Source organism: Anser cygnoides, chromosome 1 (assembly GCF_040182565.1).
Source record: "Anser cygnoides isolate HZ-2024a breed goose chromosome 1, Taihu_goose_T2T_genome, whole genome shotgun sequence".
NCBI classification, from domain to species: Eukaryota; Metazoa; Chordata; class Aves; order Anseriformes; family Anatidae; genus Anser; species Anser cygnoides.
The window spans coordinates 22,935,001-22,954,414 of NC_089873.1; the positions used below are offsets into that span (position 1 = coordinate 22,935,001).

Here is a 19,414-nt window from a genome sequence, read left to right on the forward strand (position 1 = left end):
GAGGCCACAGGCTTTCATAGCTCCTCTAACATCTTATGAAAGTTCATATTTTTAAAGATGACAAGCATTCACTTTGAAATCAGTCATTAGATCTTTTCTTTCTCTTAAAATTTCTGAAAACAACTGAAATGTACAAATAAAAATAAAGAGGATTTGTTTTCTCAGTTTTTTTTTTCTGCAAGGTACAGAATCACAGTGTATGTTTACTGCTTGAGATAATACCCTAATGAATGTGTTACTTTTATGCTTGTGAAAAGGCTTTGACTTTCTTTTGCAGCCTCATTTTAATTGCTATTTTGGTAAGGAATATTAAAAAAAAAAAGTTAAAAAAATATATATGTTAAGTAGTTTTCCATGTTTTCTAACTAAGCAAATGTTTGAATAAGACTCACTGCATGAAGTTTGTCCTATACCTGAAAAATAATCTTGTTATGTCAATGTGAGCAAAACAATGATGACTGACTTGTACCTACAATGTTTTTCCTCAAGAAAATATGAATTTTCTTCCCACAGGTCCAGATGGGAAAGTATGTCGGGCAGTGAAAAGAATAAAAATATGTAGGTGTAAGCTTATGGGGATGCAGGTTCTGCAGAGAAGTATGAATCCTTTTGTTAGTTATTGGCTGCTTGCCAACATTGTTACCTCCCTGTTGTAGTGTTTCCAGGCTTCTAATGTATCTGCCTGCAGTGAGCCTTTTCCATGTTGATTCTTGATGTGGAATTAATTCCATAGTGTTTCTTTCTGGTTTGTGAACACAACTGTGAAACCATAAGTGCTGTCATCCAATCAACTCTTTAGTAAGCAGCAACACATGCAAAAGCAATTTTAGTGTTATGACATGCTCACTTTAATAGAGAGACTTTTTTTTTTTTTTTTCTTTTTCTAAGCACTGTAAATTCTGCAGTGAAGGAAAACTGGCTACCAATTCTTGTGTTTTGCCGAGACTGCAAATACCTTTGCTCTCTCCACTACAAACTGACAGACGTTTTTGCTGTCTTTCCCAACTTGTGGCATGCATTCAGATAGATGGCATATATTGTTATTGTATCATGTATCATTTATCTTCTGGCTATGAATGATCTAGTAGATGATTCCAACAGCTGGGAGTTGAGGCAAGAGTGGTGGGAGAGACTGATAGCTAAAATCCCTTACGGGAAATAATGCTTGCTACAATTCTGGCCTTGAAAAATGAAACTGGCTGAAGTAGACGAGAAAATTCATAGACGAGACATGAAGTATTTGATAACAAGGATAAGGGAAAAATGAAATCATAATTCCATCTTCTTCTCTGTTACTGTCAGTGTAGGACACATTCAAGAATGCCTATCTGGATATATCTGTCTCAGCAGCGTTGTTCAGACTCCAGTGTTCAATACTGAGGCTGTTTCTTTAACCTGTTCTTCTAAAGGGCAAATTGCATAGTTAGCCAGTAAGAGACATTAGACCAGCTGCATCTTTTAAACACCCACTTCTTCTTGGAGTGCAAGAAGCTGATTTGGATCTACATTAGGCACACAGACAGCTTGCAGTATACCAAGCCTCCCTCTGTAGCTGAGCACTCACTCAGTACTGGACTTGTTCATCTGTTGTGTTATAACTACTAGCAGTCAGAGAACTTCCACCAAAGTGGAAAACTTAGATTCAGTTCACTCAAGAAATCACAGTAACCATATCTCCCACATCTCTAAGGTATACTGTTAAAATCAGATTAGGGAACAGGCCTGGTGAAAGGTACCCTCTATTTGACCTACTAAAACTGAGTAGAAAGGAAAAATATGTAGATTAAGAAAAACGGGAAGTCTAAAGGAAGCTAGAATGTAATATTACGTGTGAAAATAGGGGAGGACTCAAACCAAGGAAGCAAACTGGACAAAAAATGTGACATTACCACTATTTTTGATCTCTAATGAAAGTGGTTGAGCTCATTTCATGCTATGTGCATGACATTGCCTCTGCAAGCACCAAGTGGATGGGACCCTACTGGGAACCTGGGTGATATTTCAGTTCTAAGTAGTTAGGCCTAGCAGAGAGGTAGTCACGCAGCTACCTGAATTGGGACACTTTGGTGCACACACCAGATTTGATGCATAAACCAGACTTGATGCATAAACATTTTTCGGGTTACCAAGAAGGCAATTCAGTTTCAAGTACTTCTAAATAAAGGAAGTAATTTTGAAATGTGTATATTTTTTATCTTCATTTTGACTACCCCAGTGTTTCCTATGTTATAAGTTTCAATAGACAGAAGGAGATAGTTAGTCCTAGAAGACATGTTAGAAGGTAGAAAATCCCTAGATATCCACACAACTATTATCTATTTTAGCTGCCTGAGGCCATCAAAGGCTGTGTCACCAAGTGAGTAAAATCCTTCTGATGGGGAAAATGTGAAGGTCATTTATGAGACAGGAGTTGGGACAGAGGGTCTGGATCATTTATATGAGATGCTTTGTCAGTTATGAGGCGGGAAAACAGTACATAAGCCCTGGATCAGTTCAGTTCAGGTAGGGTGATGGATGGAAGCAGAAAGGTATTTATGCCTCAAGTTTTTCCCATAGTGTAAGGGAAAGCAAGACTTTTTTTTTTGTGTGTGTGTGTGTGCTGCTGTGATTTTACTTTTCTGTCTTATGTGTTCTGACTGTCAGGAACAAGGAGAACAGATATAGCAGCCTTTGTTATATCTGTGAAAAGCTTTACTGGACAAAAAGATTGTAGTTCAGAAGGGATTTTAGTTTGAGGAGTGCTGAAATTCATTTCTATGTAACCATGAATCTGAATTGTTGTGAGAAAGGGACCTTTATTCTCATGTAACTTGGAGTTAACTGCCACTGTGAGACTTCTGAAAAAAAAAAAATCAGAATTCATTTTTTTTCTACTTTTGTTGCTGCTTGATTTTCAGAGAAGCCAATTCTGTAAAACTCATAGGCAGTTATGCTCCCAGGATAATGAAAATATCCATAATGCACAAAAATAAAACAGGGTTATCTTCTTGTCAGGGATAAAACGAGTCAAACAAAAGTCAAACTAAGTGTGGGGCATAGCGTTTGCTAGATTTGGGCTGCAGGAAGGGGGATTGCAAAGACAGGAAGGACTAGATACAGGGCATGTTCCTGTCCTGTATGCAGACTATCGTCCTGAAACTGACCATTTTAAAAGAAGTAGAAAGAGTAATTGGGCCCAGACTGTTTAGTAATTAGAGTGATTGATAACTAGTCTCCAGCTGAGTATGCAATTTCACTGGAGTAAAAAGTCAGGGTAATATACATACCACACACAATGTGTAAGTACATGTTCAAAGCCTTCCTTTCAAGGTCTAGAAAGTTTCTTGAAGTCATTCTTTCTCATAAGTTTCATTAAATAGTATGTAGTAAGGGCAATCCATGCAAAACAGGGTCCATGAAGCCTAAAATCTCTAAAGATTGTATTCACTATTTGAAATTTTTCTGTCAGAAAATTTCCTACTCGCTCTAGAGTTAATTCTTCAATATGACTAGAAGATGGTTCAAAAATACTGTCACCATTACAAATAAACCTCATTGTATATGAACTGTAATCTGCAACACGAAAGAACCTGAGATTTAGATATTTTTCAAATAGGCCTTTGTGCTGGGCATTTCAACCGAATCCACAGAAACTAAGTTAAACATAATGATATAGCTCATGTAAAATACCTGCACTAAGTGTATTGAAATCCATGGGCTCTCATTATTGTGGTGAATGTGTGGTCAGATTTAGAATTGATTCACCTATAAGGTTTACTTGTATGGAAACCTTCAGGAAGAGATTGTTCCTCTTTGGTATTTGTAAGAGCTTGGCATTGTGGGCTTCTCAAAAAAGCCTTCTCAAAAAGGCCCATACCATGATGCCAATATTTGTTGCTAATATAGCTAGTGCTATTATGTGAATGTATGCTTTTTACCCTATAACATCCAGAGGATCTTTATCCTTTTTTATCCTCTGATACTTATATTGAACCATAAGAGAAAAAAAAAGAACTTATGGGTCAGGTATTAAGTCTTTAGACTTAAGAAAATATTTCAATGTCAGGCACTGTTATGGGATCCCTGGGTGATGCTCAGCTAGTCACTTAATAGCCACGGGTTTGATTTTCAAAACTAGTAAGGCTTCAGAAAAATACTTTTTATGCTTAATGGAATTTTCATATGCATTACAGTTTGTTAAAGGCCTTACTTGCATTGATTTCAGATTTGCAAATTCTGTTAGGAATTCTGTTAGAATTCTGTTAGGAAATATGTGCATCTTTAGGAACCAAAATATTTTTACTTTTGGACACCACTTAATGCAACACTTAACTCCAAAAGCCAATGCTGTACCAGTTCAATTAGAGATCAACTTATCTGGTTCAAAGGGAAAAAGATATATCATTGGTGCTGTCTGCACGTGAATGTGCATCTACACAGAGGTCCTTCCATGGAAGTCTGAAAAAAACTGCCTATGAATGTAACCGTGTGAAGTTTTCATTAGAAGTAGTCATGCAAAATGATGATCAGGATCTGCTTTCAGGCACACAACTGTCAATTTGGAAATTGAAAGGAACACAGCTATTTCACTAATGTGAGAAATGACTCCATAGTATATATTTCCTGATGTATTATCTCGGTGTATTATTGAAAAGAAGGGAGATATTCTTCCTATAACATTCCTCAACATGAGGAAATCATGATTGTCTTTTCAGTCTCATGCTGTCCCTGGAACCAGGTTCATCTTTTTATAAATTTTGAAGCATTTTCCATCTTTTCTTAAAGAGTAGATGGGTCCTTGCCTCATTTTGTGGGAATCGTGAGCAGTTTTCTGTATAATCGTTCTGATGCTTTGCAAAGTGGTTCCCAGTGAGAGTCCACCCTTTGGAAATACATTTGTCACATTTCTCAGCTAATGGTGCTTTAAGTAAGAACACAGTTTGTTTGTGATCTCTAGGGAGAAAGTAATGTAAAAACTTTGTAAATGAAAATACATTCAAAAATGTTCAGTTTAATGGTGACTGCACACCAGTTTATAATATCTGTACTTTTCTCCTAAAGGCAATGTTATTTCCAGCTCAAAGTGATACTGTTGGCTAGTGCTTAAAATCATGCTTGACAACAAAGTCAGTGTCTGCCAAGACAATGAGCAGGTTTTACTTCAGAATCATTTTTTCAGTATAACGACATTATTACTGAGAGATTTCCTATTTACTTTAGCAAAACAAGCAGAATAGTAAATTAAATTGTCTCATAAAATGTCTAATAAAATATACTCCTTTAGGAAAAATAAGTGTTGGATAAAACTAAATTAATATTTCTGGTGTAGTATATGAATACTTAGCCAAAGAATAGTTAAAAAAAAATAAAAACAACTTCTCTCTGCTGTTCTTATGGAATGATCATTTTAATTTTCTTTTATGGGGCTATGGAAGACCAGAATTGCTTTATTTTTGTAGGTGACAATGGACAATAGATCAGAAATGTCAGTAGTTTTTGTCTGCTTCAGGGATTGGAGTCCATTTTTTTTTTTTTTCCTGATTCCTCAATTTTCTGATTTCCTAATTAGGACAAATGGCTTTTTTTTTTTTTTTTTTTTTTAATGTGTAAACAGAGCAGCGCTGTGGCTGGAATTCAACGGTAAGGTGGAAATGTTGAAAAACAAAACAAAAACAAAAACTTCAATAATATTAAAGCTTCACTAGGGGGAAACTATTTTTCCAGGCTTGAAAGTCAAACAATATGTCAAAAATTTCATTAGATTCTGCATTATACTTGTTGCATGGTTGAACCATGTTGTACACACTACTGAACTACACGTGGTATATTATTGTAGAGACTTCTGTCCATTAAAATAATTGATACAAGACTAACCCTATTGTCACCCCTCTTGGCCTGAACTATTCACGTAGCAATTGCTAAAGAATCTTGTCTGTTTTTACAAGAATTAAGTTTAATAAATATTATGTTTTTTCTAGTGAGTACTTTTAAGGGTAAAACAATCAATCAATCAATCAAACAAACAAACAAAATCATAAAGCAGCCACTGAATCATAGAATCATAGAATGGTTTGGTTTGGAAGGAACCTAAAGATCATCAAGTTCCAACCCCACCCCTCCACCATGGGCAGGGACACCTCCCACTAGACCAGGTTGCTCAAAGCCCCATCCAGCCTGGCCTTGAATATTTCCAGGGATGGGGCATCCACAGCTTCTCCAGGCAACCTGTGCCTGTGCCTCACCACCTTCTGAGTATAGAATTTCTTCTGTTGTCCAATCTAAATCTACTTTCTTTTAGTTTGAAGCCATTATTCCTTGTCCTATCACTACAATCCCTGGTAAAGACTCTCCAGCTTTCTTGTAGGCCCCCCTTAGGTACTAGAACACTGCTATAGAGTCTCCCTGGAGCCTTCTCTTCTCCAGGCTGAACAATCCCAACTCCCTCAGCCTGTCTTCGTAGGACTGGTGCACCAGCCCCTTGATCACCTTTGCAGCCCTTCTCTGGAAGGGCTTTAATAGGTCCATGTCCTTCTTATATTGGGGCCCCAGAGCTGAATGCAGTACTCTTTGTGAGGTCTCCCGAGAGCAGAACATAGGGGAAGAATCACCTCCCTTGACCTGCTGGCTGTGCTTCTTTTGATGCAGTCCAGGATATAGTTGGCTTTCTGGGCTTCAGGCTCACATTGCTGACTCACGTTGAGCTTCTCATCAACCACCATCCCCAGGTCCTTCTCCACGAGGCTGCTCTCAATGCACTCTTCATCCAGACGGTATTTGTGCTTGGGATTGCTGCGATCCAGGTGCAGGACCTTGCGCTTGGCCATGTTGAACTTCATGAGGTTTGCACAGGCCCACCTCTCAAGCCATACTTGACACTAATTGAAGGCAATCAAAGTCAAGTGTCTTTCTGATGTATGTATAAAAAAAAAAGAAGAATGGTATTGTTTCCGTTTTTTGGCTAGTATTTTAAAGATAATTACTTTATTTGCCTTCATATGTTAAACCAATATAACAATGATTTTTATGTTGTTTCTTTCCTTCCCCAGATGTACATCCAGACAACGACACTTACTGTCTCCATGAGCTTAAGTGCTTCTGTGTCTCTGGGCATGCTCTACATGCCCAAGGTTTATATTATCATTTTTCATCCAGAGCAGAATGTTCAAAAACGGAAGAGGAGCTTCAAGGCTGTAGTGACAGCTGCCACAATGCAAAGCAAACTGACCCAAAAAGGAAATGACAGACCAAATGGAGAGGTCAAAACTGAACTATGCGAAAGTCTTGAAACCAACAGTAAGTCATCCGTAGACTTTCCCATGGTCAAGAGTGGCAGCACTTCCTAATAGATGTACGTTTACAAGAATGCACTTTATTTTAATAATTAACTTTATTCTTTTCATTGCTTGTTATGCATGAATCCAGAGATGTGTCAGAATTAATGTACTGCTGAATGCAGGAATGCCTAGAGTTGCTTCAAACAAATTGATTTTCATAGATAATAAGAGGCTAGGTAAAAAAAGAAATTAAAAAAAAAAAAAACACAAGCAAATTTTGGAAAGCCACATCTTTTTTAAAAAATAATAATCTGTTTTAGATAAAGCTAATTTGCTGTGTTGTCCATTGATGTGACAGTTGTCACAGTATGTCAGCAGTATGTCCTGGCAATACATAAGGTGTATTAATAGTCATCATTATATATTCAGAACTCAAAGGCTCATTGAAAAAATATAGGAAAGTTAACATTGTTTTTATTTTGCAGTTAGATATAGGACTGAAAATAATCCTTTTTACCTTTCCACCCTAAGTCAATATTTGTTAACTTGTTCATTTATCACAACTCATGATCAGTAACACTTCGCAGAATAACACTTCCCATCAAAGCATTTCATAGAATTACAGAATGGTTTGTGTTGGAAAGGACCCTTAAAGATCATCTAATTCCACCCCACTGCCATGGACAGGGACATCTTCCACTAGACCTGGTTGCTCAAAGCCCCATCCAACCTGGCCTTGAACACTTCCAGGACATCCACAGCTTCTCCGAGCAGCCTGTGCCTGTGCCTCACCACCCTAATAGTAAAGAATTTCTTCCTGCTGTCTAAACTAAATCTATCTTCATTTAATTTAAAGTCATTATTCCTTGTCCTATCACTACACTCCTTCCAGCTTTCTTGTAGGCCCCTCTTAAGTACTAGAAGACTGCTATAAGGTCTCCCTGGAGCCTTCTCTTCTCCAGGCTGAACAATCCCAACTCTCTCAGCCTGTCTTCATAGGAGAGGTGCTCCAGCCCCTTTACAATTTTTGTGGCCCTCCTCTGGACTCATTCTAATACTTCATCTGTTGTGATATTACTCATCTTGGTACAAAAATATGGTAATTCCTATACAGCTTAATCATTACATGTTCTGATTTGCCATGGGTTATTCGTGGGAAGAAGTTCTTTCCTGTGTCATGAAAGCTCTTGAATTTGCCACATCTCTAAATTACACATCTCTGTTTGGAACAGAGCAGAGGTTATAGTTTCAATTGCGCTACATGACATGGCTAATAGACTGGACTTAATAATAAATACTTACAAGCAAATATTAATAGAACCAATAACTTTACCCCCCAGAGCTTAGTAGTAGTGGAGAATCAGTTATCCATTGAGGAGCTAAAGGACACATGGGGTGGACAGAAGCTGTTACATTTAAAGACTAATTTTTCAGTCATTTTACTTTTTCATTACTTTCTGATGATGTGGACAGGAGATTGAATAGTACTATTTTTCTTTTTTTTTTTAGACAAGAAAGTGCCAAGTTTGAAGAAAAATGTCATTTCATAAAAATGCAGACCCCCACTGTATTCAACCAGAGCTTGCCGGGTTGAAGACTATATAAGAAATATTCCATAGGTTTACCATTCTGTAGTTGCTGATGCATGGAGGATACTGAGTGCAAACTAATTGTCTTGCTGAACTCACAGGCCTTCAAAATGTTTATGTCCACCAGACTGAGATATGTTTTTTATACAGCTTCATATTATCATATATAACAAAAGGCAAAAGGAGAAAGGCAATGAATCTCCTTGTGAGTCATGAAACATCACGGAAATGTGAAGAACTCAATAATTTGTAAAATCTTTAGAAGTCTCCCAAAGAAAATTCAGAAGAGAAAAAGAGGTGTATTTTGCTGAGTTTGCAAAATGATCAACTTCTGAGGAAAGGTCAAAGGAGGAATTCCACACTAGGGTGAGAAATAGAGTAGGAAATATAGTCTTGGGTGTCTGATGCTTATCTACTGTGTCTAATTAAGAAATGCCGTGCCTGGTATTCTTTAAACTATGACTATGCATAATTCATAGAAACAGCTGCTGTTGGAAGCAAGTCTGTTTCTCGAGTAGTGTGAGGTACACGGTAATGCGTATTTACTGGGCTACGAATATGATTTTAACAGTAGCACTTCAATATAATTTTGAGAGTTCACTAGGGTATATTCTGACTAGGCTTTGATCCAGGCATCATAATGCTCCAGAGAAAAAAATTCAGACCCAAGTCATTTGCATTGTCCCTGTGTAATTGAACTTTTGGCCTCAAGATAGGTTTCTCTCTTCTTAATGTGTTCTGTACCATTTGGATTTGATCTGCTTCCCTCTTTTCTGCCAAAATAGTTATTATCAAAACTTTTGGAAGTTCCTGTGAATTCTCAGTACACAACTCAAAATAACTCCTTTTCACTAGTTCAACAGTAACATCTTCTTAACATTGCAAAATGTCTTCTTGTATTGTCTCCATTTGAGGAAGATCTTTTCACTGATTGCATATGAAGCTGATCATGAAAAAGCAAGATATTCTAAGCATTCCAGAAGTGGGTAGTGATTCCTTCCCTTTCCTAAGCATACATGCTGGTAGAGATAATGATGCTCATAACTATGTGAGAAATAAGATGAGACAGTCAGTTAATTCCTTTGGCTTCCCATCCAGAGACAGCTCTGCTTTCTCTCGTTCATCCTCTTTCACGTAAACAACCTCCATTCCATGTTGTCCCCCACATGAATACAGTCACCTTTTTTGTAGAAATACATTCATATTTAGTGGAAAACAAGTTGTATTGGGGAAACAGAATGGAGAAAAAAATATCCAAATGCAATTACAGAAGACATAACAATGACAAGTACTTTAAATTCATATAGGTCAGCTCCCAGTAATCATTCTAAAATGCTTTAGATCCTCTTTTATTCTTTTTCTCTTTTTCTCATGCCAACAGCAGTGTAGTAACTGGAGCTAGAAAAGAGTGTTCATTCCCAGAAATATTTTGAGCCAAGTTTGTTACTTTTTCTGGCCATCTGAGCTTGCCAAAATGTGGTTCATGTTATTACTATGAAATGCTAACAGTCTTAAAGAGCAGGACACCAGCTGCTGAAGCTTTCAGATTCCCACACAGGAACTGTAGGTTTATTACAGTGAACTGTAAAGACACTTGCAATATTTAACAAGTGAAAAAGTGTTTGGAGATATTAAATTTAACAGATTTTGAACTAGTAGCTACAATAGCTTCCTCTGTTATCATTTTTTTAATAGAGACAGTACTCAGAACTCAGTAGGATAATTTTTGTTTCTTGATCAATCCCAAATTAGTTCTGTCAAAAATGTTCAAGTTTCAGACATACAATCAAGTTATGGCAAATTAACAAGTTAGTCTAAATCAAATGAGGTGAGGTAACAACTTTGTGTGTGTGTGTGTTTTGTGAGCTTCTTGCAAATGTCCTTAAATAATTCAGCTTACTGAGTTGTGATAAATCTGATTATATTGTATCACTGTAGGCTAAGAACATACACATGAAAAGTTATCATGAATTCAGCTGATATGGGATAATATGTTAAACTAGCTTAACCTGATCATTTATCTAAGCCTATTTTCAGAGTGAGAGAAAAAACAAGACCTCCTCTTGCCATCCTTTTTTTCACAAATGTGCAGAGTTTGCAGATGTCCATTTATTTGTTATTTCTTAGCTGGGAATAAAATCCTTTTATGCTCTCAGGAACTTGGTGCCATTTAAGCAGTCCTATATTATTCTCAGAAGGAACTTAAAGAGCCAAAGGAAAAAAACAGAATCTTCTCAGAAATCCAGCTGTGGGAGCATGGGAGAGTTCAGATGGGAGCAGTACATCCCATCTGAAAGATCTGAAAGATGTAAATGAGGCTATATTTATTTCAAGTGTCCCAATACACACAAATAAAGCTATTTCATCTTGGTGCTGGACTACTGCGATCGATCAGCAGACTTATGTGAAAGAATTGCTTAGTGTTCCAAAAACAGTCCATTCATGAAATAGCTCTTCCAGACACAAAGTTCTTCTGGACATGATTCCAGACAGAAAGTACTCCAGTACACTGGAGCTACCTGTGCAAGTGGGAGTAAGAAATATTCAATTTTGCAGCTTCCTTTCAATTAGTCATTCCTGTATATAAATTCGTAGGGGGAAAAAAAAAAAAAAAGTAGTGACAGATGAATAACAATGGTCTGGTTCTGTTTTGTCTTACAAAATGAATGCAATATTAGAATCAAATTTATCTGAAACAAAGAAAATATGAAGCAAGTAGTAAGCATAATTTTTTACATTGCAAAATAGTATTTTGCAGCAATTTTAGTGAAAAGAGGTGCAGGAGAGGGAAACTGTCATTTCTTGGTTTCTACACTCTGTTCTTCCCAAATCATCAGGTTGTCAGGATGGATTTAGAAGACAGAATGAAGAACCTATCTAAAAAAAAAATAAATAAAAAAGAAGAAGAAGAAGGAAAGGAAGGAAAGAAGATATGGGAATAGAATTAAGATCTTTGAATCTATAGATCAGGCAATTTTTACTTTCATTCTGCCAGCTGCAGTCTTCACTGTCATAAGCAGAACATGTCTGTAGCAGATGGAACATAAAACATAGTTGGGAAGCCAAATTGCTCTCTATGCCGTGTGACAAAGACCTTATTACAGAGACAAAAAAAAAAAACAAAAAAAAAAAAACAAAAAAAAAAAACACCTAAGTCCCTAGCAGTCTTGTTTGCCTTGTACCCAACTGGTTTGCAATCAGGGAGCCCCCTGTGAGACCTGATATCATCACTTCCCTCTTCCCAACACTATATTCCTGCCACTATATTAATTACAGACTTGGGTCACATTTTTTATGACAAAGGTTTAGAAGCTGACACAAATTTCCATGTCAAATTCACAGTTGATAACTTTTTAAAATTGTAAAGATGTTTAACTTTCTCAATTTATTGCTTCATTTTGAATGAGGGATTTCGCCTTTAACCAAAGGTGAATCTGGTCAGATGACAATCAACATTAGGGTACCGTGATAGCATGCCAGTTTTAAAACACAGCTTAGGCTCTTGTAAGCATTTCTGCTGGCTCATATATACAGAGATGTTCTGTGCCTGAAGACTTTCCAGAGAACACGTGCCATCAGCATTAGTTACCCTGTGTCAGTTGCTTGGAGAAATGTTTCTCACATTAGGCTTTGTTCCTTTCAAGGAACATATAGCCCCCTTCGAGATGGACAGCACATCCAGCTGCAAAGTTGCCTTCAACCAGTAGAAGAGAGAGAAAAAATATATATCTAAAATAAATAATAATTAAAAAAAAAAAAGTCAATGCAGAATCAGCTAAAATAATACCAGACAAGTAGTACATTGAAAGTACTTGTTACAGGTATGCTAAAATCAATAGCAAAATATGGATAGCTACTAAAAACACTGGTGGTACATACGGAAGAAATAACCAAGATATTCTAGAAAAAGTTTCTATTGTCTTTGCCAGGAACTTCCTTTTCCATTTCCTATTGTTTTTCTTCTCTTTTGACCTTTGCTTCTCCAAGTCATAAACAAAAGTTACCACCAAGAACACAGAACTTGAGATCCAAATTACCCACTGCTTATGTTTGACTGAACCTTCTTACATTATTCCATGAGCAATTGGAAATATAGGGGAATACTCTCTGAGTTCAAATACTAAATGTGTTTCTTTACCTCTTGCTTCTCAAAAAACTGAACTTTGTTTTATGTTGTTGTTGTGTGTTTGTTTGTTTACAGCCTCCTCTACCAAGACAACTTATGTCAGTTACAGCAATCAGGCAAACTAAGCAGGGATGAAATTCACTGGAAGAACTCCAGGATGGGATCTGGCAAAGAAAGACTTTACCATCACCAGAATTCAGTCTTGGAATTATCAGTAGTCTACATTCAAATCAATAGTCAGTCTCCTAAAAGGCAAGGATTAAACAAGAGGCAAAAGGCAAGAAGTGACAGGGGAAGGAAAAGTCCAGTTTTATAACATAGAGACAGTGTCAAACCTCTGAACTGTTCACTCACAAAAGGGAGTAAATCACAAAAGGAAAACAAATGTTAGCTTATGAAAAAAATGCTGTTGAATAAATCATGTCTGATGTTATATTTGTAAGTACTTTTTTGTGATTGTGACAATTTCCTTTCCTGTCCTACATTGTTCAACTCGTAAAAGAAGATGAGTTTGTTTCTTGTGATGGCTGACTGATTTAAGTCCTGGGTTATGCTAAAATAAATGCAATGGTCAACGCATGCTAATTTTTATACAAAGTAATTTATTTCTAATAATAAAGGAATGTTTTGCAAATGTTGAGACTTGTTTTGTTGCAGTTTTAAGGAAAAAAAGTCCTTACACTGTTGTCTATTGTTTGTTTAGAATGTGCAGTAAAGGTGGGTGTACAAATAAAATAATAATCATGGCATCAGAAGAATGAAGTGTAAACTCTAAGCATGTGTGTGTGTGTATGTATGTGTGCACGTGTGCGTGTATGTACGTGCATGCCTGCATGTGTGTACGTGTGTATGCCCTGCAGTGTGTGAATTTATTTGTTAAATTTTTGCGACTATATTTTCTAATGGAAGGATTTTTCCCCCTTCTCACCCTCAAAGTGAGGGTATGAAGTTTTATATGTTTGTAAAGTGAAGGAGTCCTGATGGTTATTTCTATGATTGTATTACATTTTTGAACCTTAACTAATAATTCTGATCCTTTTCATTTCTGGAACTTACAGTTTGTAAGACTGTATGACAGCTAGACTGGATTAAGCTGAAAGTCTATTCAGCCTAGTATCCTGTCTCTGACAGGGGAATGTAGCAGATGCTTATCTCAGTAAAGGTGACTTTGAAATAACAGGAGAGAAATCAATGGAAAATTTGGAAAGCAGTAACCCAGTGGATATATGTGCTGTTGCCTTACTAACAGTTAAAAATCAAAGAAACAGATGTCTATCAAAAATTTTCACATCTTCTAACTTACTGTGTCGAAAGATTCTGTATGCATTAGACTCAATTACCCAAAGAGAGAGAGAAAGTCATATAGATGTCTATCATGTTACTAAGGCCTTCCAAGGAAGTTTAAAAGAGACAGCTAGGGACTTTCAGCTATTACGTACCTGTGATGTTCTTTAAGACTTTTTGACTCCACACAGTACTTATCATTCATCAAGCCAATGGGTCTTCATAATCAGTTGGCTCTTTCTCCTGAGTTAGCCTGGATGGCTTCTTATGCTTATTTCCGTCATAGGAGCTGTGGTTTTAAAACATATCTTAAAATAGCTGTCCAGAAACTGAATTACATAGTTTAATTAATGAACATTGAACTGAAACTGATATTCTTTCTGTTAAAGTGTCAACATTTAAATGTCAGTGCAGCCAGCAAACTACATCTCAATGAATTTCCCTTTTCAAAATACTTCAACAAAGCATAGTTACTTTTTCCCAGCATTCAAATTAAATTATTGACCGGTGAATGCCTTGGCATAGTGTGGTATAGTGTGGTATAGTGTGCTTGGTATGTGTGGTATAGTGCATGAAAAATTCTTTTTCCTTGCCTTTCCACAAGCACATCAGTCTCAAACCTGTGAACTAACATATGCTTGGTTTTAAGCATATGAGTAAAAAAGCTAATGTACTGAAAATTATTTATATGTTCTAAATTAAACAAAACTAAAAACAAACAAACAAACAAACAAAAAACCCATCAAAACCCTATTTGTTCTGTTTGGTTCATTTTGGTCAAAATGAAATGTTTTGTGTAAATGAATTGACTAGATCAATGCTTTAACCACACAGATTCCCATGTCTAGGAGGAATTTCCTAAAACGGAGAAAGAATATATATATATATATATAAAATATATATATTATCTGAAAACTAGTGTTATGGCACAGTTCCTTTTAAAAGAAACCTTTGAAAAGTTTAGTTTTCAATCCACAACAAAACAAGTTTCAAATATTTTGTCTGTAACATCTATACATTAATAATATATTCATAACAGTATGCATCTAAGTAAAAATATTCACAAGAAATGCATTTAAAACACATTTCATATTAGCACGAACACATTAAGAATAAACATAAACACATTTTATATAAACATAAAAAGTAATACGTTATATGAATATCTTCCAGTTTCAGAGACATCCAAAGAAAATGTTCTGAAGATTTACCAAGACCAATACACACGCTTTTTGATTGAACAGCAGAGTAAAAGTGGACTGTTATGAACATTATTTTGTGCATTTTCTGTCTTTCTGCTTAAACATAGAGTATATGAAACCTTATCAGTCTCATTAGTATTAATGTAACTTATCAGAGAAATGGGCCCACATTCGTCACATAATGAGCTAGGCATATGCAAAATATAATGGAACAAAGTGACCTCAGAGAAAAAAGAATGGCTAGAAAGAAAGAAACAGAGAATTGTATAATATAGTCGAAGGAAAAAAATCCTATAATTTTGCGACATGGGTATGAAAAAGGATGAACTTTGGAAAAATTTCTTCCACTGTTCTTTACTTTTTATATTATGAGGTCCATTTTTATGAGAAGATTGGGGGAATTCAGTCAGCAATGGGAAGAGAAATCCCTACAGTCTTCTGTCATTGTGCCTTTGAATACTCATGCAGCTGCTTCATTTTTCTTCTCTCTATGAAATAGCCATCACTTATTCTTTTTCTACAGAGAGCTCACTTTTTAACAAACTCCTTTTCCTGGTCTACCCCGTTATTTATTTTATCACATTGGAACTCATGAAGCTACAGTTAAACCATTATAAATATTTCCATTATGAATGGCATTAACACACAGATTTTACAGGTTAAAATTTGTCATGCATTGTCTCAGTGTATATGCAAAAATTGTAAGCATATATGTAGAGACAGATATGTTTCTCTTTTCAAGTTTTAAGTAAGTTAAAATGAAAAACTTGCAAGCAAAATGAAATCCTGAGGCAGATGTATTCAGCAGGTGGTAGAAATTTGAAAACTGAGATCTGACCAATGATCATAATACAGTACATTCTAGTTACAGACAATACAATTCAAAAATTTTAATGGATGTAGTATAGGAAAGAACCATGCAAAATATAATTTTTCAATATACACTTTTACATACCTTTTCATTGTCTTCCCTTCAAACTACAGTTTTAGGGCCTGTCGACCTAATGTAAAAATAAATAAATAAATTTCATGAAGAGCTTACCTTTAATTTAACAGATCTGTGATGAGACATCAAATTATTTATCATTAAAGTAAATGTTTCTTTTTTAAGCTTTTAGTGTTGAATAAAAGGCTGTCAGGTAAAGCTACGTTACTACTTATCAACTTTTAATTTTGTTTTAATTAACTTTTATAATCATTTATATTCCTTATGCATACAAGTAACTCCAGAATGCAAATCACTTGTGTTTATAAAAATATATCTGCAACTTAGATTTTATGAATTAAATGGTGTTATGGGACTGCTAAGCTAGATCTTCTCTTGGCCTAACATTTACAGGCACAAGCCACTCTTAAATCATCTAATCTTCAGCGGTATACACTGGTATATGAAAATGTACAACAGCTAGAGCTTCAGAGGATCATTTGTAACCCCTCTAAAACAATTGTTTGTTGTGATGAAAAGAACCAAAGAGCCAAATCATTCAAAATGTCAAAATTTAGACAATGATAGATTACTACCATTGGGACTGACTGAAGTTAAACACCTTGGTACCTAAAAGTTTCTAGATCTTAGAACTTTTCATTTACAAACTAGGAATGGGCAAAGAATTCTTGAACTTATTTACAACCCTAGTTCTGCAAATTCTTATTGTCTGCCTTCACAAATGTGAGCTCTTCGCTGTAGAAAAAAATAAAATACATACAGATCATGTCCTGGGTTGGTGCCTTTAGCTTGCAGAAAGGAGTCATTGTGAGACCTATGCTAATGGCACTTCCAACAGTGAAGGAATTCCAGCGTATTCAATCTTGTGCACACTGTTCTCTTTGGCAAGGATTTACTCTCTCCCACTTAACCATACACAGACCCCAAACATATATCACATGCTAAAGAATTAATCCAAAGCCAACTGAAGTTCACAGTAATCTTTTAGAAGACTTAGTCGTAATCACACAGAAGGACTAGATGATTCTACTTATTTCCAGTCCAGGCTGTAACCTAAAAAAACACCCAATAACTTAGAAATCAGATGGACAATACACAACTGGGCAATGCATTGCAATCTAACTTTTATCCAGGAGAAACTGCAACTGTTAGGAATGAGGTGCTGGTGGCAAGACCAAAAGGTGTATGCCAAAAGCACAGTGACTGAGGTATTATAGTAAGGGTAGACTGTGGGGTATTGCTTATACAGGTTAGTGAGACAGTGTCTGAAAACCTGATTATCCAAGGTTCATTAAACAGTTTTGGCTCCAGCATTTTCAGTCCACTCGTTTTTCACAGTAATGAATTAATAGTAGCTGAGATCTTGAAGTTTAATAGCTAAACTTTTTTATAGGCACAGTAACATTTTTTTAATCCAAAAATTATATATATATATATATATACATGTAAAAATATATTATTTTATAATCTTATGGTTGAGTTCTGATCATGGAAAAGCAGAATACCATTTTAAAATTACTATTACTGGTCACTTACGTGTGAGTGTGCTGAAGCAACCTAATCAGGACACACAACTCTATTTTACTGAGATCATGAATAGGTCCTTAATCGTGTTTTGTGACTGCAGGATAGATCCAATGAGATCTGAATGACTATGTATCAGGTCAATAAACCAGAAATTAAACAGAAATTATAGGCAACACTTTAGCTGTTCTATAGAAAGAGTAATGGGTCACTTTGTCAAAAATGCCCCTTTCAAGAAATGCTTAAATAGCAATTTCCACAGCAGGGTTTTTAACTAATAGTACTAGCTCTCTTCCAATGAATAGATAATTTTCATTACAAATCAAGGGGGGGGGGGGGGGGGGGGGGCGGGAAGCATTCCTAGCACCTCCAGTTTTAAATGTGTTGTATTGGAATACTATTTCATTATTTATACGTCTACTGGAAGGGAGAATATGAGAGCGTGGCAGATAAAATGTCTTTCTTGCAGCATTCTTTTGTCATGTTTTAGCTTTAAAAATGCACATGAATGATCCTGCATATTTCACCATTACATCAACCATTACATTAAATGATAGTTTATCATTATATTTTCAATTAGGTTGTATGCCATGAGGTATAATTAAGAAATTACATATAGATATATATATATTCTGGTTAAATTGTAAAGAGCCAAATTCAGTGACAGAAGCTGCAAGCATTACTTTTCCTGGTTTCAGTGATGTCTAATCCAATGGCACCTTGGGCCCTATTGGTGTTTTAATTTCATATTTTATGTGCATGTTTCATTTGCTGTGGATGATTACCTCCTGCAAACTAATAATGAAATGGTCTTTTTATCAGAGAGAAGTAATTTCTTTGTGACTTTCTCCTTAAATTTCAGTAGCTAATAGGAGAGCAAAGTATATGTGTCACTAATCTTTATTATTTTTCCTGGAGGAAGAAATGGTTGTGATTAATGGGATACAGCAAATGCAAGAAGGAATAGATCTTATCTGTGGACTGCATCCTATAGTTCTGAATATATGTAAGTCATGTTGTCTCCTTTTTATTTCTTACTTGGCTTAAATTTACAATTCAGATTGTGGGAACTGCAAAACACATTTGGTGGAAATAATCTGTTGAGTCTATGCAATGAAAATAAATTGGCTGGTGTGAAAGACATATTTATCTGGCAATATTTTGGTTTTGATAATTTAAAGTAGATGGGACATCTTAATAATGATTCTATTAAATTTATTGTCAGGAAATGATTTGCAGATTAGTAGTGTGTTATACTTGTTTCAGCAGTAGTCTTTTGAAGATTTTCAAAGTCTGTCTATAAAAGGTCACTGAAAAATTCGTTGTACGTTTCATGAATGTTAATAACTGTACATTTTTCCATCATACTGAAACACTGAACAAATGGGGAGCAATAGTTTTTCTTGTTTGGCATTATAGTATGACAGCAGGTGGTTAGCTCCCAGGAACTTACAATTTTCAATGGTATAGCAGCAGGGAAGAGAAAAAAA

At 35.8% G+C, this 19,414-nt stretch overlaps 1 protein-coding gene across 8 annotated transcripts in view; it reads left to right on the plus strand.

Annotated features, from left to right (window-relative positions):
* Positions 1-18,245, plus strand: part of GRM8 (glutamate metabotropic receptor 8) — a 349,088-nt gene extending 330,843 nt beyond the window's left edge. For 7 of the 8 annotated variants that reach the window (XM_048080808.2, XM_013188397.3, XM_048080806.2 and 4 more), the window contains 2 exons: positions 7,026-7,327; positions 13,044-18,245. In XM_048080808.2, the coding sequence (XP_047936765.1) occupies positions 7,026-7,322 (297 nt within the window). In that variant the 3' untranslated portion in view covers positions 7,323-7,327; positions 13,044-18,245. The remainder of the gene's footprint in view (positions 1-7,025; positions 7,328-13,043) is intronic. The other variant, XM_013188398.3, reaches the window with a different exon arrangement.
* The last annotated feature ends 1,169 nt before the right edge of the window (positions 18,246-19,414 follow it).